Here is a 22,906-nt window from a genome sequence, read left to right on the forward strand (position 1 = left end):
AACTGAAAGGCCACAACAGTCCACCCTGTGACGCCCACTACTTCACATTCGAGACGGCATGATGCTTGACAATGTGGCTTTTGGTGTCAGCCATGCCTGGGTTTACGTGTTGTTCGGTCCCTTGCTGGCTGAGAGGCCTTGGCCAGGTGAGAACCTGTCTATGAGTTCGACAAAGTCAGGTCAGCTCCCGCATCCAGCACCCAAGAAGCCTGGGCTCTCTGCCTCCTCTCCTCTAGATGACCTTAGACAAGTCATGATCAATTCCCAAATAAGTAAGCAAATTCTCATTGATTCCTCACAGTCCTCAGAGGGGTGAGGGAATGAGTAAGTGAAAAAAATGAATGGACAGATGAGTGGGTGGGTGAGAGGGCGTTTCCCTTAGTACATTTCGAAGATGGACAGCACTACCCCTGCCCTTGTGGGATCACACCCCTGAAAGTGAAGCCACCTCTTGGGCTCCAGTCCTTGCCTCTGCCCCCTCCCCCAATAAGGAGCACCCAGCCAGGCCACCAAAGTTGCTGAGTATTTATTTGCCCCCAGGAGCCACTGGAATGAGACTGGGGACAGGGTTGTGATCCTGTGTAGGGCAAAGGGGACAGTCTGAGGGGATTACTGATTGTCAAAGCAGAGGGTGGGACCGTGGGTGGGTTGGGGGAAGGCCAAACTGCTCTGCTCCTCCAGGGGCCCTGGGGCTTCTGGGTATGTGTGGTGGGGAATTTGGCAAGTTATCATGATCGGTATAATGGGGTGAGGAGGCAGGAATGGGCCCAATGGCTTCGGTGGAGGGGTAAGGGTGGGGGTTCGTGCTCAGAGAACGCTTAAAGGTGGGCCTGGGCAGGGCTTTGGCCAGAAGTCTGGGGTCAGGGGCTTTAGGGTGGGATCAGGGCACAGGCAGTGGCCTCACTCGGTCAGGGGGCCGCAGCGAGTGCCACTGGGCAATGGGCCGCCGCGGGTTGGCCAGCATGTCTGCCCAGTGCCGGAGGCCAGCCCCGCCGACCGCTGCCCCTACAGCCACCCTCCCGATGGCCTCGTTCTTGCCAAGCTTGTCGTAGTCCAGCACGGTCAGCTCCACCTGCACCTTCTGGGGTGGGCAGAAGGGGAGACAGGAGTGTGGGGCACAGTGGCACCAGGAGGGACTCGAGTAGCGTTGCCAAGGACAGTCCCTCCCTCCGTGAGTCCTGGGGGCCCTTGTAGGGTCCTGGGGCGGGGGGGGGGATACTGAGAACTGAAGGGGGAGAGCCCTGCAGTTGGACACGGGCTCTGCAACGTTTCCTCCTCCCTGATCAGATTCCGCAGGCGAGAAACACTTCGGATCCCATCGCTAAGGGGTTGTTAGGGGCCTCCTTAGGTCGCAGCCTCCTACGGGGGACTAACCTCCAGGACTCTTCAATGAGTAGAGGGACCTGTCCCTCAAGGGTTGTGGACTAGTCTCTTTTTCTTAGTAACCAAGGCTCCTGAGGGGGCGGGGCACCCTGGCCTTGCCTAGGGGGCAGGGTAACCTGCTTCTCCTAAAAGGAAATTGGAAACACAACATGATAACCGCAGGCCCTGGTTTCCGGAGGTTGCTGAAAAGTCTCCTTTCCTCTAGCAACGGGGTTTCTAAGGGGCCGGGGCTGTTCTGGAGGGGCTCAGGGCAGGTCTAGCTCACCTGGACCTGGTCACAGGGCACCTCGAAGCTGAAGGCCTCGTTGTAATAGGGATTCAGGGTGTTCTTCTTGATGGTCGTTTTCTTTTTCCGCACCTTTTTGCCTCCCTGCAGCAGGTGGACCTTGACATAGGGATCTGGGGAGAGAGAGGAGCTGTCTTAGAGCTCCCCCACTGCTTGGTAGGGGGATCGGATGGAGGAGGATACAGAGACTTCTTTGGAACAACACAGAGATGCCCCATGCACCCTTCAGGTCTCCTCTCTCTGCGCCCAAATTGAATCTATAGCCTCCCGTGAAAGCCTGGGCCTCCCTCCCCCAAGATGCCCTCTGGCAGCCTGGACCTAACCTCTCCCCTGAGAGACCCTCTGGGCCCAGAGATGGTCAGCCTTAGCCAGAGGACCACCCTGCACCGCCACCACCATTTCCTTGCTTTCCACACCTGACAGCCCTCCTACGTCCATCTTCTTCAGGTTTTTAGCCTCCAGGACGATGACGGTGAGTTTTCCAGCAGTGGGGACATAGCGGAGGGAGAAGCAGATGTCCCCTAGTTTCTCCTGCTAAAAGACAAAGAGGGACCTATTACCCGAGCCCCCACTGCACATCCATCCCCTCTGCGGTCTTTCTGCCCTTCCCCCTCGTCTTGGAATGGAAAGATCCGAAGTTAACACCAGGACAGTCCTCAGAGGTTTTACTCTGAAGCAAGTGGAAGAGCTAGAGACCGGCAGGGGTTGAGCTGGGGTTGAGGGGCGGGGTGTCCGAGAGGCCTGTGATCTGATTGGCTCTGGCTTGCGGTGGGCGGACCCGCCGCGGGAGCGCGGCCGTACGTGCTCACCTCCTCCCGCGGAGCAGCCTGTAGCTCCCGCCAGGCCAGCACTGGTCTCCCCAGGTCCACGGAGCTCATGGGGATCCGGACCTCCCCGATGGCATCGTTGCGGGAGAAGCGGTCGAAGTCGTACACCGCCATGACCAGTACCCTGCCTCCCAGCTCCACGTAGGGCACCTGGGTGGGGGAGCGCAGAGAGAGCACAGGTGAAAAAAAAAAAGTGAGACACAGCACATCAGGGTGGAAGGCGACTCGTGGGGCAGCGAGGGGCCCAGGGGACCCAAGTGGGACAACCCCGAACCAAGAGGACAGCTCAGGGGTCAGTAGTGCCAAAAGGGACAACTCAAGGGCCCGTGGGATAGTCTCCAGAGCTGGGAGCTGCCTCCAGCAAAATTGGAAGGGGTCGCCCCCCCAACCCGTGTCCCGGGGACTGGGGGCAGGCTGCCGAGTGCGGGGCCCTGAGGAGGCCAGGTGCTCACCTTGAAGGCAAAGGTCTCCTCAAAGTGCGGGTTCAGTGTCTGCCGATGCACCTTGGTCTCGTGCCGCCTCCGCTTGTCGGGCAGCAGGTAAACCCGCACATACGGGTCTGAAGAGCCACCCAGATCCAAGGCAGCCAAACCCTCAGCTTGCAGGACGCCCACCAGCAGCTGTGCAGTGAAGAGGGACCCCTAGTCTTAGCTTAGTTTTTGGACCCTCCTGGGAGCCTCCCCTCCGAAGCCTCCCCCCTCCTCCACGCCCACCTGGCCAGTCTGGAAATCATAATCCAGCGAGTACTGCAGTCTTCCTAGCTCGTGCTTCTCTGCCACCTGCTGCTGCCCGGGCCCCGACAGGGTCGGCTCCAGCTCTTCCACTTCCGGTTGCACCTGAGGGAGCCAGGACAAGGGCGGGTGAACTCTTCCCCTGAGAGTGTTATCCTCCAGGCATAGAAGCCAAAGGACACTCTCACGTCTCTAGGTTATACCTGAGCACTTGCAGGCTGAGCAGAATCAGTGTTCGATTAGTGATGTCTGCCACCGGCAGGGACTCACCATAGCAACACAAAGTGTAGTGTTTTTTTTCAGTGTTTGATTAGTGATGTTTGCTATGGTTGGGGGGTGAGACACTGGTAAAACAGGCACCGATAGTTGCCTCGAAAAACAAGTGGAAGAGTGTCTCACTGCCTTCAGAAAGGAGGCAGGAGATTTTGTTTCACATGTTAATGGGTGCATTGGGGTTGTGGAAGCTGCTGCATTATTTGGACATTGCAAAAGATGGAGGCAAATTGGCACATACACTGTGGATTTGCCATTCTGAACTAGAACAGCAAAATCAGAAGGCTTCTCCTTCACCTAAGCCAGCAGTTTTCAAAACTCAACGTGAGTCAGAATTTCCCTGATGAGTCTGGCAAAATGCCTTCGCTTCAGAGATTCTTATTCAGCGGATTTGGTGCAAGATGCAGAATTTTCGTTTCAACAAGTACTGAGGGTCATTGTGATGCAATGGACTCTGGAAGTCACTGGCTTAAGGGATAGGGACAGAAATGGGCTACCAGCACCCTAAGGGCATCCCTGTGGGTAAGAACTATAACAGATACTTGTTGAGAAGGGAGGGGGCAAGTACAGTGATGGACCACAAACTCGAGACTCAGCGAGGGACAGTGAATTCCCCAAGGCCACACAGCTGGTTGGAAACCCAGGGTTCTCTGGCTCCCAGGTGAGCACCATCACACTCTGCTTTCAGGGATCTAATGCTCACTCAGGTCTTTGCACCTGTAGCCTTCCTTTTCCACACCAATGGCTTCTTCCAACTCATAGTTCCTTCATCCTCTCAGGGCTGCTAGGTGACCTCCCTGGTCTGCCTCTCACATGGATTTCAAGGGGTTCATCCTAACACCCATCTGACCCTGTTCCTGGGGTCAGAACTTCTGTGGCTCCCAACTTACCTCATTGTGTGGACACTGCCAGGACCCCCCAGCCCCCTCACTCCAGAGCAGTCTCTATGCCCCACCCACTGTGAAGATGACTCACTGTTCCCCAAATACACCTGAGAACCTGGATGTCAGTCCTCAGCATATGCCCTTCCTCTGAGCTAGAATGTCCTCTGTGCTCTGCGTTTGCTCTGTGTTTCTCCTGGGACTCAGAAGTCAACTCTGCGCGGAAGCCTTCTGGGACCTTCTACACTGCCAGGTGCTTCCTCTGTACACCCGTATGCCCAGTACGGCCTCTGATGTGACACATACCACTTTGCATTGTGAATGTATGAGTGCCTGACTTCCCCACTAAACTGGAAGGTTCTTGTGAACAGTGATTAGGTCTGGTCCATCACCAGGTCCTCAGGATCCAGTTTTGCACTGGACACACAGAGGAAATGGGCGAGTAAAGTGGACATGGGAGGGAAAAGGGCGGGGTCTGAGGCTGCTGGGCCATGGAGAGGAGCAGGGGTGCAGGAAGGGGCAGGGTGGTGGGACTGGGCCAGGCCACACCTTGTCGATGTAACTCCGGCCCAGCTCCTTCACTTCCTGAAGGTGGACCTGGGCTTGGGCCTGGGTTTTCTTGCCCATCCGCCTCCGACAACGCTTCCGGTACAGACAAAAACAGCAGCTGAAGACGAGGAGGACTGAGACCAGCACGATTGTGGCCAGGGCCCAGGGGGGCACTACAGAAGACATGGACACAACACACATTGAGGTCCTGAAAAGCAAACTGACTGTTTCAGCCCCGGTGATATGCAGAAGCTGAAATCCTGGCCTTGTTTTCCTTCCAGCCATTTCCATTCCGTTTTATTCCCCTGTATTCCTTCCAACTCATCTCACCTATAAAGCGATCTGAACCCCTATTCCAACCTGACATCAATTGGGGGGGTGCTAATCACTTCCACCACCATTCTAATTCTTCTGCTCACTTCTGATGCTCCTAGAAGCCTTAATGCCTTCCTGGGCCTGTTTCCATTTATCTAAAAGAAGGGACAGGTGGATTCTCCAATTCACCATTCCAAGATGAATTCCCAGCCCCATGCTCTGGTTCTCGTTTTTGTTGCACACCTGTTCTTTTTCTATTTCATTTAGATTCCAGTCCAGAACTCTGACTACGATCCCACCCGGATTTTCCAGCTCGCCAGCCGAGAACACCCGCCCGAATCCCGCCCTGAAAATCCTGACCAGTCTTTCCTTTTCCCTGAGCTCCAGCCCCTGCTTTGGCTCACCAGGGCCGTGGTTGAGGCGACTCGAGTCCGGAGGCGTATCCGGCGTTGGAAGCCCGGGGGTTGAGGGCTCCGGAAACATGGCAGCGGGGTCCTAGGGTCCTTTCTGCGGAGGCACCAAAGCGCCCTAGACCCCCACGCCCACCCAGTGCAACCACTGAGTCCTCCCAACAACAAAGAACTCCAATTCCCATCGGCCCCCAGGGCGAGCGGCTGCACAGGAATTAACCGGCCGCCGCGGGGCATGTTGGGGGTTGTAGTTTCAACCTCCCCGCGACGGAGGGAGCGCTCTGGGGATGCTTTCGAGCATCCAGTTCCATCCCAAAGGGACACTTTCATGCTCCGAGGTCCCCGTTGGAATGCCGCTCATTTTTACGGTTTCCCTGCACCTCTCTGGGATCTGAATCGGAAGCGGCCAAAAGTGAGCGTGGGAACCTGAGCACCGGGGTGCCCCATAGCATTGCCGTGCTCCGCTGGGGCAGGATCGGAGCCGGGATGGTTGCCCCGGCAACGGCCTGTTGCCACGACAACTGGCCGAGTTTAAGTACCCAAGCCAAGCCCCGGCAGAGCGGTCTGGCTGCGCTCTGTCCAGCTTGGGACCCCAGACTCGGATCCCAGGACCAGAGAGGGTGGGAGGGGCGACCTTGCCCCTCTGTCCAGGCGCCCACAGCTGGCCCCGCCCCCACAGCTGGCTCTAAGGGCGGAGACTCAGTCTCTTGCGGGGAATGTGGGGGTCGGGGGCCACCGTGCTGCCTCTGCTGGGCACCCACATTTTCTTGGCCGTCCGTCTCTACCTCGCATCCCGAGCTGTCTTCACACCTGTCCTCGTGACTGCCGCAACCCCCACGCTTCCTTCTGCTCTCCCTACTTCTCCTGCCCGTGCCCCCATCAGCTTGTCGCTGCTCCCCCTTTTGTCCCCCTTGCCCTCTGCCTATTGTCTGGGCTCAGTCTCCTGGGGTCCCCCGCCCGGCTCCTGCCTGTTTCTCCCTCCCCTCCAGCTCTTTGTCCCCACACCTGTCTCCCGGTTCAGGCTGTAGCCCTCCCACGCCCTCTGTTGGTCCCTCCCAGGGTTACCCCGTGCCCCAAACACCCTGTCCGTCTAGGGATGAGGACGAGGATGGGGTTTAGGGAGGGGATCCCCGCAGCTTCCTACCTGCTCAGCAGATTCACAGGACCCTCTCCCAGAGGCGCGGAGGCGTCGGCCCTGCTTGACTCGGGCGGTGGCGCTGTCCTCGGTGCTGATAGCGGAGCGCAGTGGGGCGGGGGCGCGGCTGGGCGGAAATGGCCGCGCTCGCGCGTGTTTGTGGTGTGTGTGTGTGTGTGTGTATGTGTGTGTGAGAGAGAGAGAGAGAGAGAGAGAGAGAGGCCGCGCGTGCGTGTTCCATACTGGGTAAGTGGAGAGCCCGGTCCCGCCCCTCGTCCCACCCCCAGCCAGGAACCACAGGAATACTCGTCCCGGTTCCCAGAGATTTTGTGCGTTCTAGTTCAGCCCACCCTCTTTCGACCTCCTATATAGCCCAGAGAACCCGGGGCCAGGATACCAGTCTTAGAATCCAGGAGACACTCTCAGTGGTATTCAGATATCCAGACGCCAGACTCAGCACGGAAGTCTCCAGCACACTATGGCCAGATATCACCCCACCCTACACCTTCCCCAGTCTCCAGGCCCAGGAGGCAGGCCCCCATATTTCTAGCTCCAAGAACTGAGTCCACATAGCGGTGGAAATGAACCTTTGTACCTGCAGCCTTCTCAACTATCCAACACTCCGGCTTTCCAGGTGCAAAACTGTGAGTCCCTCTAGTTATCTCCCTGGGACTTTCTTTTACAGATACATTTTATTTATTTTTTAGACAGAGGGGAAGGGAGAAATAGAGAAGCATCAACGCGTGGTCGCCTCTCGCACGCCCTCTACTGGACACCTGGCTTGCAACCCAGGCATGAGTCCTGATTGGGAACAGAATCTACGACCCTTTGTTCAAAAGGCCCGTGGTTAATCCAATGAGCCACAACAGCCCGCGCCACCTCCCTAGGACTTTTGCCTCAGTATTTAAACATCGCATCCCCACCATCCTCCTCCCCCCCTAAGAGCATTTGGAGAAATCCAAAGGAGCACATATCTGCAGAAAATAGTGATTTAATAAATTACAGGATAGAGGGGAAAATCTGTACAGGGAGTGGGTGCAGTGAGCCCTGAGATCCTAGGAGATTTGGTTTCTGAAGCGAAACGTGGGCAGAGTCCTGTCTAACTTGCTCCTTGGGTAGCCAGAGTCCCGGAGCCTCATTCCTTCCTTCCTCAGAATCCAGCTTGTTTCTATGAGACCAGGCACCCTGGGCCGCTGGCCTCTCTTCTAGGAACTAGGACATCCTAGCTCCATGCCTCCCCTCCTTCAAGGAACCAGGATCCCAGCTCCCACCTGACCTCTCTCCCCGAGGGCTACCAGCCCTCATCCCAGCCCAGTAGTCTGGGAGCCCCGGTCCTCCACTCTCCCAGGGGTCCAGGAATCTGGGCTGCAGCCTGCATCCAGGGTTTGAGTCTAGCTGGGCTGGGGTCACAGCAACCCTGGAGTTCAGCTTCCCCTAGCGGGCCGCCTCATTCTCAAACGTCAGGTTCTCATAGATGGCCTCCTTCTGGGTGGGCGCTGGGGACCACTGCTGGAGGAACCGGAGGATGCACTGGTGCAGGAACACGTACTGGGCCTGGGGAGGGCAGACAGGGAGGCTCGGGGAGGTGAGGGGGGCCCTTAGAGCCTCGGCCTGCTCCCCCCCCACCCAGGGACCCCACTCCGGCCTACCACCACCCACCCCCTCAGGCGACTGAGGCCCCCAGTCACCTCCGTCTGCACCATCATTGGCCGGCTTTGCCGCATCTTGCTCACGTAGCTGAAGGGCCCCACGAAGCCCTGGCGCTCCAGCTGCCGCAGCAGGACGTCCAAGGCGATGAGAGTGCCTGTGCGGCCCACACCAGCGCTAGGCAGGGACAGGGAGCGTTCAGACCATGAAGGGGGGGGGTTGGAGGTGGATGGCAAGGACCTGGTTTGGAGCACTGAGAGACTGAGGCGGTATTTGAGCAAGACACGGTTCCGGAAAAACAGTGTGGGGGTACCTACCGAAGGGGAAAGTAATGACACAGACTCTGTGTGGCGTTCTTTGCACCCGCCAGGCCCACGTCACAGGTGGGGAAATGGGGGCGGAGCCAGGTGAAGTCACCTGGTCCAGGTCACTAGGCTAGTAAGTTGACAGCGCTGAGGTTGACCCATGGGAAGATGCACTTCCAAAATGATCATTAAAGTAAAGTAACTTCCCCTCAGGGATATAAAGACAACACAGGGAATATAGTCAATAATATTGTAATAATGCATGGTGCCTGATGGGTACTTGAAATATAGGGGGGACCATGTGGTACGGTTCGGGATTATCAGATCCACATGCTGTGCACCTGAAACTCTATTTAAAAAATGTTGAATGTCTGCCCTGGCTGCTGTAGCTCAGTGGATTGAGTGCGGGCCTGCGAACTAAGGGATCGTGGTTCGATTCCCAGTCAGGGCACATGCCTGGGTTGCAGGCCAGTTTCCAGTGGGGGACTCACGAGAGGCAACAATACATTGATATTTCTCTCCCTCTTTCTCTCCCTTCCCCTCTAGAGATAAATAAATAAAATATTTTTTAAATGTTGAATGTCAACCATAACTGAAAGATAAAATTTCAAAATGTCTGAAAATTAAAAAAATATATTAAACGTGAAGTTCGCCTTTTTAAAGGAAACAATTTCGTGGCATTCATGACATTTGCAGTGTTTTGCAATCACGACCTCCATCTAGTCTCCAAACACTCATCTCCCTCAAAAGGTGGCCCCAGGTCCGTTAGCCACCCCCTCGCCGCTCCCTCTCCCTCCAGCTCCTAGCAACCACCAGTCTGTCTTCCGGTGGATTGGCCTGTTCTGGGCGTTTCACGTAAACAGAACCATCCACCCTGACCTTCCGAGTCTGTGTCCCTTCACTGAGCCTACTGTCTCTGAGGTTCACCACGCCATCTCCTGAGGCCCGACCTCTCCGCACTGGTCGGGAAGGAAGCACAGTGTGCTGCGGCGCCTCCAGGGGGCGCTCGCCCAGGTCATGGAAGGTTGGGACACCTTTTGGCGGTTAAGAGAGGTTAAGGGCCTCCCACCGAGGCTGGCTGTCCCTGCCTGGAGCATGCCCCTCCCTCACCCTCCTCGGACTGGCCTTCAGTGAAATCTTACCTTGGGGGGGGGGGGGGAACGCGTCATCATCAACAGGAACGGGATGGAGGGCTGAGGCCAGCACAGGAGACCAGTGAGAGGTTTCCAATGCTCCTTGAAGCCTGTGGCAGCTTGGCCCTTCCGTCCTCACCCCTCTTCCCCCCTCCTCCTCCTCCTCCTCCTCACTCAGGCCTTCTCCTCCTTTACTTTCTCCTCTTTCTTTCCAATCTGCCCATCAGTACCAACAGTACAGCTGCCTCAATGCCCTCTCACCTCTGCCTCCCCCACCTTCTCTCTTCTGCCTCCTCACCAAGGTCCCTTGGACCCAGATGATCCCGGTGTCTGAGCCCCTAGGGGGCCTCTCTCTCTCTCACACGGACAGGGTTGGGAGGTCCTCACCTGCAGTGCACAATGGGGGGGCCTCCCCCGGGATTCTGGTCCAGCCACTGCCTGAGCACCTTCCGGAAGGCCAGCAAGGGGTCCGGGGTGTGGGGGACCCCGTGGTCTGGCCAGGCCACGTAGTGAAATTGTCGCACGGACAGCGTCTTCTGCTCCTGTGTCTAGATGGAGGGTGGGTTGGGGGAGGGAGAGCTCAGCACGGGGGATGCAGGGGCAGGATTCTGACCGGCAGGGGCATCCCTGGGGCTCACTGTGGTCCCTCGGGGGAGTAATAGCAGATCAGGCTTCCTGGGGTGTCCTGGGGAGGGGACTGTCCGCCACGTCCCGTGACGCTGGCAGGGTGGCGGGGGACGTACATGGTGCAGCTTCAGATGTCGGATCGTCCAGTTCTCCATCACCTCCTCACCCTCCAGGGTCACTTGCAGGTGCCCGTGGGTGCAGGGCCTGGCGTCGAGAGGCCAATAATGCTCACACTTGACCTGGGGGAGGATGCAGGGTCAGCGAGCAGGAGCCCCAGAGCGCCTGCCCGGAGGCATCTCCGCAGGGTGGTCTTTGTATTCAGGGCCTAGGGAGGGCTTGAGTAGCTCCACCCTCTGGCCAGGGTTGTGGGGGTCAGCCTCACCCCACGGGTGCACAATGGGTGGCCTGCGTGCAATGGAGGACGTTGGGGTCCTCTGGGAGGGAATTCATCAGGTTGGGTCAGGGCAACAGTGAGACCAGTGTCCCGGGTGGGGTTACGGGATGGAGCTCAGGGGTCAGTCCCCCGGACCCCGGAAGAAAGGTTTTTCTCACCCGGCCGAACTCCACGCAGTTGGTGAGCATGACCAGGGTGTGGCTTTTCTGCTCCCACACCAGGCGCCAGAAGTCACCCACCGTCTGGGGCAGGGGACCCTGGGTCGCAATGAATTCCCGGGGGCTCCAGAGACCCTGATGGGGGGAAGCAGGCACTTCCTGATGCCCTCGGGCCGCCTCAGCCTCCCTCAGCACCCGCCCAGCCCCCAGCCGCCACCTACTGGCATGAAGCTGGCATTGATGTAGTCGGATCCAGACTCCCCCAACACAGGCTTCAGGGGTACCCGGGACCAGTCATCTAGGGGAAGAGGCCAGCATTGCAGAGCAGAGTGGGGGGACAGGAGTCACACTGGGGAGCAGGCAGACACTGGGAGCTCTGAGAGGGGCGAGGACCTCATCTGGGAGGACTGGGCCTGGGGCAGGAGCCCATGGCTCTCAGCGGGTAAGGGACGGACCAGGGGATGGGGTGCGGACAAAGTCCCGCCTGGGGACAAAGTCAGCAGGAGTCCAAGACTCACAGGGCAGCACATTCCTGTAGCGGTTCTTGGTGCAGTTCTCTGGAGCGGAGGCTACCGTCTGAGACTGGCCTTGGGCCTCCAGGGCCAAACGCTGGGGGCAGGGCGGAGGATGGGGGGCACAGATGTCAGGATTCTGCCACCTTCCCCGAAGGACAGCCTGGCTGCTCCCTTCTCCTTGTTCAGAGCCCCCCATTGACCCCTCGCGCCCTAAGATCGCTTTCCCCCGTAGAAAAGGAATGTGTGTGCCGTTACACCTGGGGGACATTGGGGTGCTTTGAGTGGCTATAGAGGCTAGAGATGGGGGTGCCAGGGAAAACCATGCACCCGTCATGCTGTAAGATTCCGCTGATTCGAAAACACAATCACACCTGAGAGCGTCTGTGTAAGTCCACTCTGCCCCTGGTTCTCACCTCACCTGGTCCCTCTGCCCCTCTCTTCTCCCCTCACCTGGTACTCCTCGGCAAAGCCACAGTTGCTGTCCTTCTCATTTTTCTTGACGTGGTCAGCAAAGTCAGCCGCCCGGATCTCCTCTGGAAAGCTGAGAGAGGGGTAAAGATTTTAACCTCCTTTAATCTTATGCTCTTGGGATAAAAGGAAAGGCGTTTTTATGGTTGTTTACATCCCCAGAACATAAGGGGCAGGGATTTTAGGCCCTTTGAGATTGGTGTGGGGGGGGGGCTCACTGATCCTGCCCTCTGACCCATGTAAGTGACCAGCCTGTAACACCCCTTGATGTGACCTCGCAGTGATTCTTTGGGATGCCCCCCAAAATGGCTGCTCACCTGGATTTGGACTCCTTCCAGCTCTTTCTATGCCTGGGGGAAAGGGTGTTGAGATGAAAGGCTCAGGGAGTGAGCCTGGAACCAGAGGCCCTGCCCACCCCCCCCCCGTCCCCACCCCCAGGTGGAAGGTCAGTGTTGTGCTGAGTCCCACCTCTTTTTTTTGTTGTTTATTTTTAGTGAGGGGGAAGGGAGAGAAACATCAATGCGAGGTTGCCTCTCACGCTCCCCCTACTGAGGACCTGGCCCACAACTCAGGCATGTGTCGTGAGTGGGAATCGAACCCACCACCCTTGGTTTGCAGGCTGGCACTCAGGCCACTGAGCCACACCAGCCAGGACTCACCTCTTCTTCAGGAAGAAAATCAGCAGGCACACCAGTACGATGAACAGGAGGACACCAACGATGGACCCGGCGATGACCCCTGGGGGGAGGAGGCGTGGGGAGTGGTTAGGGCCCAGGCCCTATCTCCCCATGTCCACTTGGTCCTGTCTCCACCCTCACCCCCCACCGACTGTAATCAGAGGGCCCCCAGGGGCGATGCTGGTGCAGGGAGGAGAGAGGGAAAACCTTTCTCTCGATCCCTCACTGCCCCAGGAGCCTGGTCCAAACGCATCATTTTCTCAGGTGACCTGGCTGCTAGAATGACAGAACCCGGCTGTACCTAGACCAACAGTTCTCAGCAAAGGTGACTCTGCCTTGCTGGAGGCGTCAGGTAGCGTCTGGAGACATTTTAGCTTGTCCCAACTGGGATGCTGGCGCCACCACAGAGGGATCCAGCTCCCACGTCAGAAGTGCCCAGGTTAGGAGCCCGCTCCCCGGGGGTGGATGTCATCGGTGGGTCTCTCCAGAACTGAGGCTCATCACCTCAGACGTCCTGTTTGCTAGGAGCACGAATCCCTCACACCAGGGCCCACAGAGGCTGGTGGTACCCAAGATCTCCCAGGATCCATCCTTAGACGTTTGGTCTTAGGGTAGACTCAAGCACTCGGCCTACCTGCATCGGTCATGGCTGTCCTCGGCTACAACTTTTTTTTTGGTCTTTTTAAAAAGAATTACATTTCAGCACTGGACTGCGACCCAAAGGGTCAATGGTTTGATTCTCAGGGCACATGCCTGGGTTGTGGGCCAGTTCCCAGCAGGGAGTGCAGGAGAGGCAACCATACATTGATGTTTCTCTCCCTCTCTTTCTCCCTTCCTTCCCCTCTCTCTAAAAACAAATAAATGGCATTTTATGGGACAGCGCACCAACCAACTGAGCCACCCAGCCAGGGCAAGAAGATGCCTTTTCTTTATAGAGTGAATAACATATTCTAAAATTGAGACTGATGATGCTTGCACACTAGCTACTGTGTATATAACTAAAAGCCATTGGACTGTGCACTTTAAATGAGTAAGTTGCGAACCAAGGGATCGCAGTTTGATTCCCAGTCAGGGCACATGCCTGGGTTGCGGGCCAGTTCCCAGCAGGGGACGCATGAGAGGCAACCACACATTGATGTGTCTCTCCCTCTCTCCTTTCCTTCCCTTCCCCCTCTAAAGATGAAGAAATAAAATCTTTAAAAAATAATAATAAAGCCGTTTGAGAGAAAGCAGAACACAAACAAGCAAACAAAAAGGACCCCATGGGTGGGTAAGACTCCCTCACAACAGGGCCCTGATAGGGGGTTCTACAGAGACTGCCTCTGTCTGTCCCGGGGGGGGGGGGGGGGGGGGGCTCTGCTCACCAGCACTATGGGTGTGGCAGGTCACGGAGGCAGCTGGGGCCCGCATTCCGGCCCAGACGGTGGCCACGGTGGCTTTGTAGGACCGAGCCGCCTGCAGACCCAACACAGGCACACCCCTTTCGCAGGTGGATCTGTCCTGGGAGCTCTGATGCCCACCCACCTGCAGCTCAAAGGCCTCATAGCCTCCCAGGGGGCAGGACCAGGTCACGAGGAGCCCATAGTCCCCAGAGGTGCCGACGCAGGAGATGATGGTGACGGGGTCCGGGCCTGAGTGGAGAGGACAGGAGGAGTCAGTCAGCATGTGTCATCCAAGGTGGTTTTTCATCCCTCCCCCACCTTGCCACCAGTGATGCCAATTCTGTAACATTGAGCCCATCCTTTCCTTCCCCAAACCAAAATACTTCCTCATCCCTCCTCTTCTGGCTTCCCTAAGTGGACTCAAAAACTACAACTCCCATGAGGCCTCTGAACCTCTACGTCACCGTAGCTTATAGAGTCATGGCCCCACGGCCTGATGGGAATTGTAGTCCACTCATTTATCTGCACTGTTGAACCTAAAGCCCTTCACCAGGTAAAAGAAAGAAGCCCCATCTCACTTGTGGACGCAGTAAGGCTCTGTGCGGAACTGGCTACTTCGCTCCTCTCCGCCCACACGCTGAAGTTATACAGAGTCCCGGGCTCCAGGCCCTGCACCTGGTACGAAGTCTCGTTGGTCCTTCCGTACGAAGTCTCGTTGGTCCTTCCGGTCTGGTAGGCTCGGTAGCCTTGGGGATCGCGCTCCCTCTGGGGAAGCCCCGCACTGGCCCACTGGACCACGTACACGTAGAGGTGAGGGCGGGGGTCTGTGGGGGGCTCCCACCGCAGGGTGATGGAGTTGTTGGTCTGAGTTTCCTTCTGCAGGGCTGTGACCTCACTGGGAGCTGAGAATAGAGACAGACACACACCCACGGGGCTGGATCCTCGAGGACCCTCAGACCCGAGCCTGCTCCCCTGCCCTTTCCTGCAAAGCTGGGGTGCCCTGGTCATCGAATGGGTCTACTCCCTCTGGAGCAGGAACCACAGGAAAGAGGAGGGTACACGGGCACCTGGGTCCTCCCTGTCCTGAGTCCGTAGCCCTGGGTCCCACCCACTACCTTTCTCCACAGGCAGGGCCCCTTGTCACTTCCAGACACACCAAGTTTCTAGAACGAGCTATTGACTTCCGTCTTCTTGGCCCAAGTGGCCGAAGCCCAAAGGTTCCTGGTTCTGTCCGTGAACATGAACCTCGTCCCTTGGGCATATGGCTCCTCTCACACTTGGGACCTTCCCTGTGCATGCTGGGAGGCAGGCTGTGTTGGTTCAGCTCGTGCCCCGGGACAAGGGGTGGATGACTGTCTCGCTTTGTCCCCAAAGACAGACCTTCCCATGGGAACACCCTTGTTGCTGAGGACAGACCCCGCCCCAGGAAGCAGACCCACAAGCTCAAGGTCTGAAGAGGCTGGAGAGGGGTCATCAAGTGCGATTCACTTCCCAGGTACCCCCCAACACCCCCCTCACCCGCCCCAGCATTGCTGCCCCCAGAACTAGACTGTGTCTCACCAGTGGCCCCAGTGAGAGCCTCGACCTCACTGCGGACCCCGTTCCTCTCTGCCCAGACGGTGAAGGTGAACAGGCTCCCAGCATCCACTTCCTTCAGCGTGAACCCGGTCTCTGTGGTGCTAGAGTTCACAGTACCAGTCTTGTCCTCCTGGATCCATGACACCCAGTAGGTGTAGTTCTGAGGGTTTGGTCCGTTGGGGGCCTCCCAGCCCAGGCTGATGGAGCTGGTGGTCTGAGCCTCCACACCCAGGTTCCTGACAGGGTTGGGGGCTGGGGATTGGATGGGAGGGAAAATCGGCTGAAGTGTCTGATTGCCACATCTTCAGACCTTCCTTCACCACGGGACTTATAAAACATGGGTGGGCCCTGGCTGGTGTGGCTCAGTGGACTGAGCTCCGGCTTGGGAACCACAGAGTCACCAGTTCGATTCCCAGTCAGGGCACATGCCTGGGTTGCGGCTGAGGTCCCCTGGTGGGGGTGCACAAGAGGCAACCCCACATTGATGTTTCTCTTCCTCTCTCCCTCCCTTCCCCTCTGTCAAAAAATAAATGAATAAAATCTGTACAAAAAAAACAAAAACCACAACAAAAAGTTAAACAAGGGCAGCCTCTCACCTGTGGCGGCACTGAGGGCCTCCTGGGAGCTGCTGAGTCCACCTGCCTCCACCCACATGGAAAATTCATACAAGGACCCGGGGTCCAGTCCCTCCGCTGTGAAACTGGTGCCTGTTGTGCTTTGGGTCTCATTTTTGTCCCCCTGTCCAGTCCACCGCACCCAGTAGGTGTAGTTCAGGGCAGGGCCGACGGGCAGTTCCCAGCGCAGGCTGATGGAGCTGGTGCTGTAGTTCTTCACTCCCAGGTTCCCGACAGGGCTGGGGGCTGAGATGTTGCAAAGAAGGACCAGTGTCGGCAGGGAGAGGAAGACAGAGGACACCCACTGGGCATCGCTAACCCTCCAAGTTGCCCGTCCGGCCCCTTCTGCAGCCCTGGCTGCTGAGCAGACTCGCGTGTTACGGTCTCAAAAGCTCCCCGTCCGGCCCAGTGACGCCTGAGGACATGCTGAGCCCTCCAGCGTGGCTGACACCTCCTCAGGAGCCGCCCCCTACCATGCCCAGGGGACAAAACAGAGAGCTCCTGACCTGTGGACGCCAGGAGGGTCACACGGGAGCTGGGAACTCCATTCTTCTCCGCCCACACGGAAAATTCATACGAGGATGCTGCTTGAAGTCCTTCCACTTTGTAACTGGTGTCCGTCGTGATGCGGGTCTCATTTTTGTCACCGTCTCCAGGCCAGTGGACCCAGTAGGTGTAGTTCTGAGGGTTTGGGCCGTCGGGCGCCTCCCAGCCCAGGCTGACGGAGCTGTTGGTCCGAGCCTCCACACCCAGGTTCCTGACGGGGTTGGGGGCTGAGGATGGAGACAGGAGGAGAAATCGGCTGGGGTCTCTGGTTCCCACATGTGCAGACCTTCCCTCCCCACCAGACTCAGAAGAAAGGGGGAGGAGGCTGGACCTGGGAGTCCAACACGGCAGATGTGACTCCCTGGTGACAGTGAGCCCTGGAGGGCGGCTTGTAAAATGCACACCGAGTTCGAGAAATGGGTGTGAAGTGATGCCTGAGACATGTCATTGGTGCTCTGATAGAGACACCACGTCACGCAGACATGGTTAGACAGACTGGATTTCTTCCTTTTATTTATTTCTTTATTCTTAGTCTTTTTGATCCTGGCCCCAGGATACACTCATTGACTTCAGAGAGTGGAAAAGGGAGGAAGAGAGAGAGGGAGCGGAACATTGATGTGAGGGAGGAACAGCCATTGGCTGCCTCTCCTGTGTGTCCTGACTAGGGACCAAGCCCCCAACCCAGGAATGTGCTCTGACCTAAGTCAAAGCTGCAGCTGTTTGGTTTAGGAGATGACACTCCAACTAACAGATCCACGCTGGCCAGGGCAGAGTGATAACACTTGGGACCTACTGGGCTAAAGAAACTGTCTTACAGTGAATTTCACCTGTGCGCTTTTACTCATCTCAGTGGGGCCAACAGGAAACTTAAGTCTCGCCTGGTTGGTGTGGTTCCCCGTGTTGAGTGCCAGCACTCGAACTGAACGGTGGCTGATCCCACCGTGTCGCAGGACACATGCCTGGGTGCAGGCCAGGGCCCGGGTTGGCGTGGGAAAGGCAACGGGTCCATGTTTGTCTCGCACATTGATGTTTCTCTCCTTCTCTTTTCCCTTCCCTTCCCCTCTCTCTAAAAGATAAATAAAATCTTTTGGAAAGAAAGAAAGAGAGAGAGAGAGAGAGAGAAAAGAAAGAAAGGGAAGGAAGGAAGGAAGGAAGGAAAGAAAGAGAGAGAGAGAAAGAAAGAAAGAAAGAAAAAAAGAAAGAAAGAAAGAAAGAAAAGGAAGGAAGGAAAGAAAGAAAGAAAGGGAAGGAAGGAAGGAAGGAAAGAGAGAGAGAGAGAGAGAAAGAAAGAAAGAAAGAAAGAAAGAAAGAAAGAAAGAAAGAAAGAAAGAAAGAAAGAAAGAAAGAAAGAAAGAAAGAAAGGAAAGAAAAAAGAAAGGAAGGAAGGAAAGAAAGAAAGAAAGGGAGAGAGGGAGAGAGAAAGAAAAGAAAGAAAGGGAAGGAAGGAAAGAAAGAAAGAGAGAAAGAAAAAGAAAGAAAGAAAGAAAGAAAAGAAAAAAGGAAGGAAAGAAAGAAAGGAAGGAAGGAAGAAAGAAAGAAAGGAAAGGAAAGGAAGAAAGAGAAAGAAAGAAAGAAAGAAAGAAAGAGGAAAAGAAAAGAAAAAGAACGAACTTGAGTTTACACATGCAGCTTCCATTGTATGCCTTTCAGTCTCAGAACCTGCCGTAGTCTCCTATGGGTTTGCAAGCCACCTCCCTTTAGAAAACAACCACAAAAGAGAGAGAGAGAGAGATGGGCTGCCTCTCACCTGTGGTAGCATTGATAGTCACCTGGGAGCTGTTGACTCCACCTTCCCCCACCCACACAGAAAATTCATACAAGGACCCGGGGTCCAGTCCCTCTGCTGTGAAACTGGTGTCTGTTGTGTTTCGGGTTCCATTTCTGTCCCCCTGTCCAGTCCACCGCACCCAGTAGGTGTAGTTCAGGGCAGGGCCGACGGGCAGTTCCCAGCGCAGGCTGATGGAGCTGGTGCTGTAGTTCTTCACTCCCAGGTTCCCGACAGGGCTGGGGGCTGAGATGTTGCAAAGAAGGACCAGTGTCGGCAGGGAGAGGAAGCCAGAGGACACCCACTGGGCATCGCTAACCCTCCAAGTTGCCCGTCCGGCCCCCTCTGCAGCCCTGGCTGCTGAGCAGACTCGCATGTTATGGTCTCAAAAGCTCCCCGTCCGGCCCAGTGACGCCTGAGGACATGCTGAGCCCCCCAGCATGGCTGACACCTCCTCAGGAGCCGCCCCCTACCATGCCCAGGGGACAAAACAGAGAGCTCCCGACCTGTGGACGCCGGGAGGGTCACAGGGGAGCTGGGAACTCCATTCTTCTCCGCCCACACGGAAAATTCATACGAGGATGCTGCTTGAAGTCCTTCCACTTTGTAACTGGTGTCCGTCGTGATGCGGGTCTCATTTTTGTCACCGTCTCCAGGCCAGTGGACCCAGTAGGTGTAGTTCTGAGGGTTTGGGCCGTCGGGCGCCTCCCAGCCCAGGCTGACGGAGCTGTTGGTCCGAGCCTCCACACCCAGGTTCCTGACGGGGTTGGGGGCTGAGGATGGAGACAGGAGGAGAAATCAGCTGGGGTCTCTGGTTCCCACATGTGCAGACCTTCCCTCCCCACCAGACTCAGGAGAAAGGGGGAGGAGGCTGGACCTGGGAGTCCAACAGGGCAGATGTGACTCCCTGGTGACAGTGAGCCCTGGAGGGCGGCTTGTAAAATGCACACCGAGTTCGAGAAATGGGTGTGAAGTGATGCCTGAGACATGTCATTGGTGCTCTGATAGAGACACCACGTCACGCAGACATGGTTAGACAGACTGGATTTCTTCCTTTTATTTATTTCTTTATTCTTAGTCTTTTTGATCCTGGCCCCAGGATACACTCATTGACTTCAGAGAGTGGAAAAGGGAGGAAGAGAGAGAGGGAGCGGAACATTGATGTGAGGGAGGAACAGCCATTGGCTGCCTCTCCTGTGTGTCCTGACCAGGGACCAAAACCCCAACCCGGAAATGTGCTCTGACCTAAGTCAAAGCTGCAGCTGTTTGGTTTAGGAGATGACACTCCAACTAACAGATCCACGCTGGCCAGGGCGGAGTGATAACACTTGGGACCTACTGGGCTAAAGAAACTGTCTTGCAGTGAATTTCACCTGTGCGCTTTTACTCATCTCAGTGGGGCCAACAGGAAACTTAAGTCTCGCCTGGTTGGTGTGGTTCCCCGTGTTGAGTGCCAGCACTCGAACTGAACGGTGGCTGATCCCACCGTGTCGCAGGACACATGCCTGGGTGCAGGCCAGGGCCCGGGTTGGCGTGGGAAAGGCAACGGGTCCATGTTTGTCTCGCACATTGATGTTTCTCTCCTTCTCTTTTCCCTTCCCTTCCCCTCTCTCTAAAAGATAAATAAAATCTTTTGGAAAGAAAGAAAGAGAGAGAGAGAGAGAGAGAGAGAGAGAGAAGAAAGAAAGGGAAGGAAGGAAGGAAGGAAGGAAAGAAAGAGAGAGAGAGAGAGAGAGAGAGAGAGAAAGAAAGAAAGAAAGAAAGAAAGAAAGAAAGAAAGAAAGAAAGAAAGAAAGAAAGAAAGAAAGAAAAAAGAAAGAAAGGAAGGAAGGAAGGAAAGAAAGAAAGAAAAAGAAAGAGAAAGAAAGAAAGAAAGGAAAGGAAAGAAGGAAAGAAAGAAAGAAAGAAAGAAAGAAAGAAAGAAAGAAAGAAAGAAAGAAAGAAAGAAAGGAAAGAAGGAAAGAAAGAAAGAAAGAAAGAAAGAAAGAAAGAAAGAAAGAAAGAAAGAAAGAAAGAAAGAAAGAAAAAAGAAGGAAAGAAAAGGAAGGAAGAAAGAAAGAAAGGAAAGGAAAGGAAAGGAAAGAAAGAAAGAGAAAGAAAGAGGAAAAGAAAAGAAAAAGAACGAACTTGAATTTACACATGCAGCTTCCATTGTATACCTTTCAGTCTCAGAACCTGCCATAGTCTCCTATGGGTTTGCAAGCCACCTCCCTTTAGAAAACAACCACAAAAGAGAGAGAGAGAGAGATGGGCTGCCTCTCACCTGTGGTAGCATTGATAGTCACCTGGGAGCTGTTGACTCCACCTTCCCCCACCCACACAGAAAATTCATACAAGGACCCGGGGTCCAGTCCCTCTGCTGTGAAACTGGTGTCTGTTGTGTTTCGGGTTCCATTTCTGTCCCCCTGTCCAGTCCACCGCACCCAGTAGGTGTAGTTCTGGGCAGGTCCATCGGGCGCCTCCCAGAGCAGGGTGATGGAGCTGTTGGTCTGAGACGTCACCGTCAGGTTCCTGACAGAGTTGGGGTCTGAGAAGTGAAAAGGAGAGTCAGTGTCAGCAGGGCAGCCCCCCCTCTACACCCAGCTCCCACCAGCCCCTGGCTGGATCTGTACCCCCTCCATGGAGAACCCCAGGAAGACTCAGCGGGGGTCACTCACCAGCTGCCCCGGCCCCTGACCAGCTGCACAGGCCCTGGGGAGAGCCCAGAGGGGAGAGTTCGTCAGAGCCCGGCCCCCGCCTCCTGGCCCAGGTGAGACCTTGGAGCTGGGCCGGCAGCCAGCAGCCTCCCCGCCTCCGCGCCCCACCCAGTCCCTGCTGCAGGTGCCTCCTCCCCCAGGCCGAGCTCTGACAAAGGTCAGCCCAACAGCCTGCTGCCTTCTCTGGGTGTGACCGTGGCAGGCACGGGGTTTCAGGGACCCCAGAGCTGGGGTCGGCTCCACCGATTAAGCAGGGAGATAAACTTCATGGTTTCCAGCCCCAGAAAGTATGGTCTGGGAAGACGAGAAGCAGAAAAGTAAGCAACAGGTGGCTGGTAATACTAAAATGAAAAATAAAAGTAAACTGGGAAATGGGGGAGAGGCTGAGGCCACTCAGTCCCACAGAGGTGGCGAAAGGCCTGGACCCCGGAGTGTGGGGGAGGAGGGGCTGGGGCCCCGGACTGCCGGGTCTCTGTTACAAGAATTTAGTCTCACCTGGGACACCCACATCTAAGATCCCAGGGGCAGGACTCCCCAACAGCCTCCCCAGCCTAGATGCCTGCTGTCTTCTCCCAGGAACCGGCCGTCCTGACTCCCTCAGGACCTGAGTTCAGGGACCCCGGCTCCTCCATCCCTGAGACCCACACCCAGCGGTGACCCCTCCTTGTCCTGCCCCAACACCCCAGGCCACCGGCTGGGAACACTCACCAGCAGCAGCAGGCTCCCCCAGGCCCTGAGGCCCCCGCCGGACCCTGTCATGCCCGCAGACACTTGGAGGGACCCAGGTGTTCCCGTCCTGGGCCTTCCACCTGCTGGACTTCAAATGCCAGCATTTCCCCTTTCCCGGGTGACAAGGACCAAGAGGCCACAGGTCAGGGTGGAGGAGGAAGTGGAGGCTCCAGGGAGATTTCCCACCCCCGCCCCGTCCCTCCGCCTGGTTCATGGCCTCTAGACCGTCCTCTGCGCAGAGAAAAACACGGGGTTGGGGTGGTGCTTCCCCACAGGTGTGGGAATTTCCTGCAGCCCCACACAAGTTCGTCTCTTTTGTATGTGCCCCCTGGCTGCTCAAACACCAGGATCTTTGCACGTGCTGTGCTGGAAAGTTCTTCCTCCACCAGCCAGGGCCCACGGCCTCTTCCAGTTCTGATGGACCCTAGGCCCTTGACCACTCCCTGCTGCGTGAGCTGACCTAAGCGGACGCCTCATCACGATCCTCAGAATAGTGCACGTGGCCTTCCTTTGGAGGGTTAGAGACACTCTAGTCCCCTCTGCCGCGGTGACACCTGGGCCCTCAGGACCCAAAGCCGAGTCTGAATGTGATGTGCTTTGTCGCAGTACGGGAGTCCGCTGTCTGGGATCCGGCCTCGCGTTCCGCTCCGTCCCATCTTCCCTGACCTCCTGCTGGTGAACCAAGCCCCGACTCCGACACAGCGTGAGGGTGCAGGGACCCTGGATTCCTTCCCTCAAAGCTGCACCACACCCGGAACTCTTGGCAAAACCATGGCTGCCTCTGTCCTGATGTGGTCAGCAACACACTCAGCCAGGCCCTGGCTGGTGTAGCTCAGTGGGTTGAGCACGGGCCTGTGAAGCAAAGGGTTGCCGGTTCGATAC

General features: G+C 56.4%; 2 protein-coding genes and 1 long non-coding RNA gene across 4 annotated transcripts; 1 reads left to right on the top strand and 2 right to left on the bottom strand.

Annotated features, from left to right (window-relative positions):
- Nucleotides 1–510: 510 nt before the first annotated feature.
- SYT5 (synaptotagmin 5) lies at nucleotides 511–5,802 on the bottom strand. 2 transcript variants are annotated; one of them, XM_037159841.2, is made up of 8 exons: nucleotides 5,650–5,802; nucleotides 4,931–5,103; nucleotides 3,210–3,332; nucleotides 2,949–3,116; nucleotides 2,479–2,646; nucleotides 2,086–2,200; nucleotides 1,649–1,782; nucleotides 511–1,081 (listed from the first exon to the last, which is right to left on the bottom strand). In XM_037159841.2, the coding sequence occupies exons 1-8, from the start codon at nucleotides 5,726–5,728 to the stop codon at nucleotides 881–883; spliced, it is 1,161 nt and encodes a 386-aa protein (XP_037015736.2). In that variant the 5' UTR covers nucleotides 5,729–5,802; the 3' UTR covers nucleotides 511–880. The 2 variants fall into 2 exon arrangements, with proteins under 2 accessions (XP_037015736.2, XP_037015734.2); XM_037159839.2 differs by having other exon boundaries at nucleotides 2,086–2,203.
- Nucleotides 5,803–7,777: 1,975 nt separating this feature from the next.
- On the bottom strand, nucleotides 7,778–22,687 carry PTPRH (protein tyrosine phosphatase receptor type H). The gene is made up of 20 exons (XM_053656766.1): nucleotides 22,004–22,687; nucleotides 21,257–21,290; nucleotides 20,863–21,126; nucleotides 19,106–19,372; nucleotides 18,582–18,845; nucleotides 16,795–17,061; nucleotides 16,271–16,534; nucleotides 15,657–15,926; nucleotides 14,675–14,998; nucleotides 14,079–14,345; nucleotides 12,697–12,775; nucleotides 12,355–12,387; nucleotides 12,020–12,110; nucleotides 11,573–11,663; nucleotides 11,276–11,352; nucleotides 11,055–11,189; nucleotides 10,619–10,741; nucleotides 10,263–10,423; nucleotides 8,479–8,614; nucleotides 7,778–8,344 (listed from the first exon to the last, which is right to left on the bottom strand). Exons 1-20 carry the CDS (start codon nucleotides 22,052–22,054, stop codon nucleotides 8,225–8,227), a joined length of 3,318 nt encoding a protein of 1,105 aa, XP_053512741.1. The 5' UTR covers nucleotides 22,055–22,687; the 3' UTR covers nucleotides 7,778–8,224.
- On the top strand, nucleotides 14,819–15,798 carry LOC119059965 (uncharacterized). The gene is made up of 3 exons (XR_005084502.2): nucleotides 14,819–14,906; nucleotides 15,471–15,591; nucleotides 15,713–15,798. It is a non-coding gene; the product is annotated as an uncharacterized LOC119059965 (long non-coding RNA).
- Nucleotides 22,688–22,906: the final 219 nt, after the last annotated feature.

Source organism: Artibeus jamaicensis, unplaced genomic scaffold (assembly GCF_021234435.1).
Source record: "Artibeus jamaicensis isolate MK-2021 breed Jamaican fruit bat unplaced genomic scaffold, CSHL_Jam_final scaffold_2693, whole genome shotgun sequence".
Classification (NCBI taxonomy): domain Eukaryota; kingdom Metazoa; phylum Chordata; class Mammalia; order Chiroptera; family Phyllostomidae; genus Artibeus; species Artibeus jamaicensis.

Bases quoted from the DNA above. Each gene is read 5' to 3' on its own strand.
- SYT5 (XM_037159839.2), bottom strand. From the start codon at position 5,728: ATGTTTCCGGAGCCCTCAACCCCCGGGCTTCCAACGCCGGATACGCCT. The intron at 3,117-3,209 runs GTGGGCGTGGAG...TTCACTGCACAG, and splicing joins ATGATTTCCAGACTGGCCAG to CTGCTGGTGGGCGTCCTGCA. The intron at 1,082-1,648 runs GTGAGCTAGACC...TGCCCACCCCAG, and splicing joins TGCCCTGTGACCAGGTCCAG to AAGGTGCAGGTGGAGCTGAC.
- PTPRH (XM_053656766.1), bottom strand. From the start codon at position 22,054: ATGACAGGGTCCGGCGGGGGCCTCAGGGCCTGGGGGAGCCTGCTGCTG. The intron at 21,127-21,256 runs GTGAGTGACCCC...TTCACTTCTCAG, and splicing joins GTCAGGGGCCGGGGCAGCTG to ACCCCAACTCTGTCAGGAAC. The intron at 12,111-12,354 runs GTGAGCAGCCAT...CCCCTCTCTCAG, and splicing joins TGGAAGGAGTCCAAATCCAG to CTTTCCAGAGGAGATCCGGG.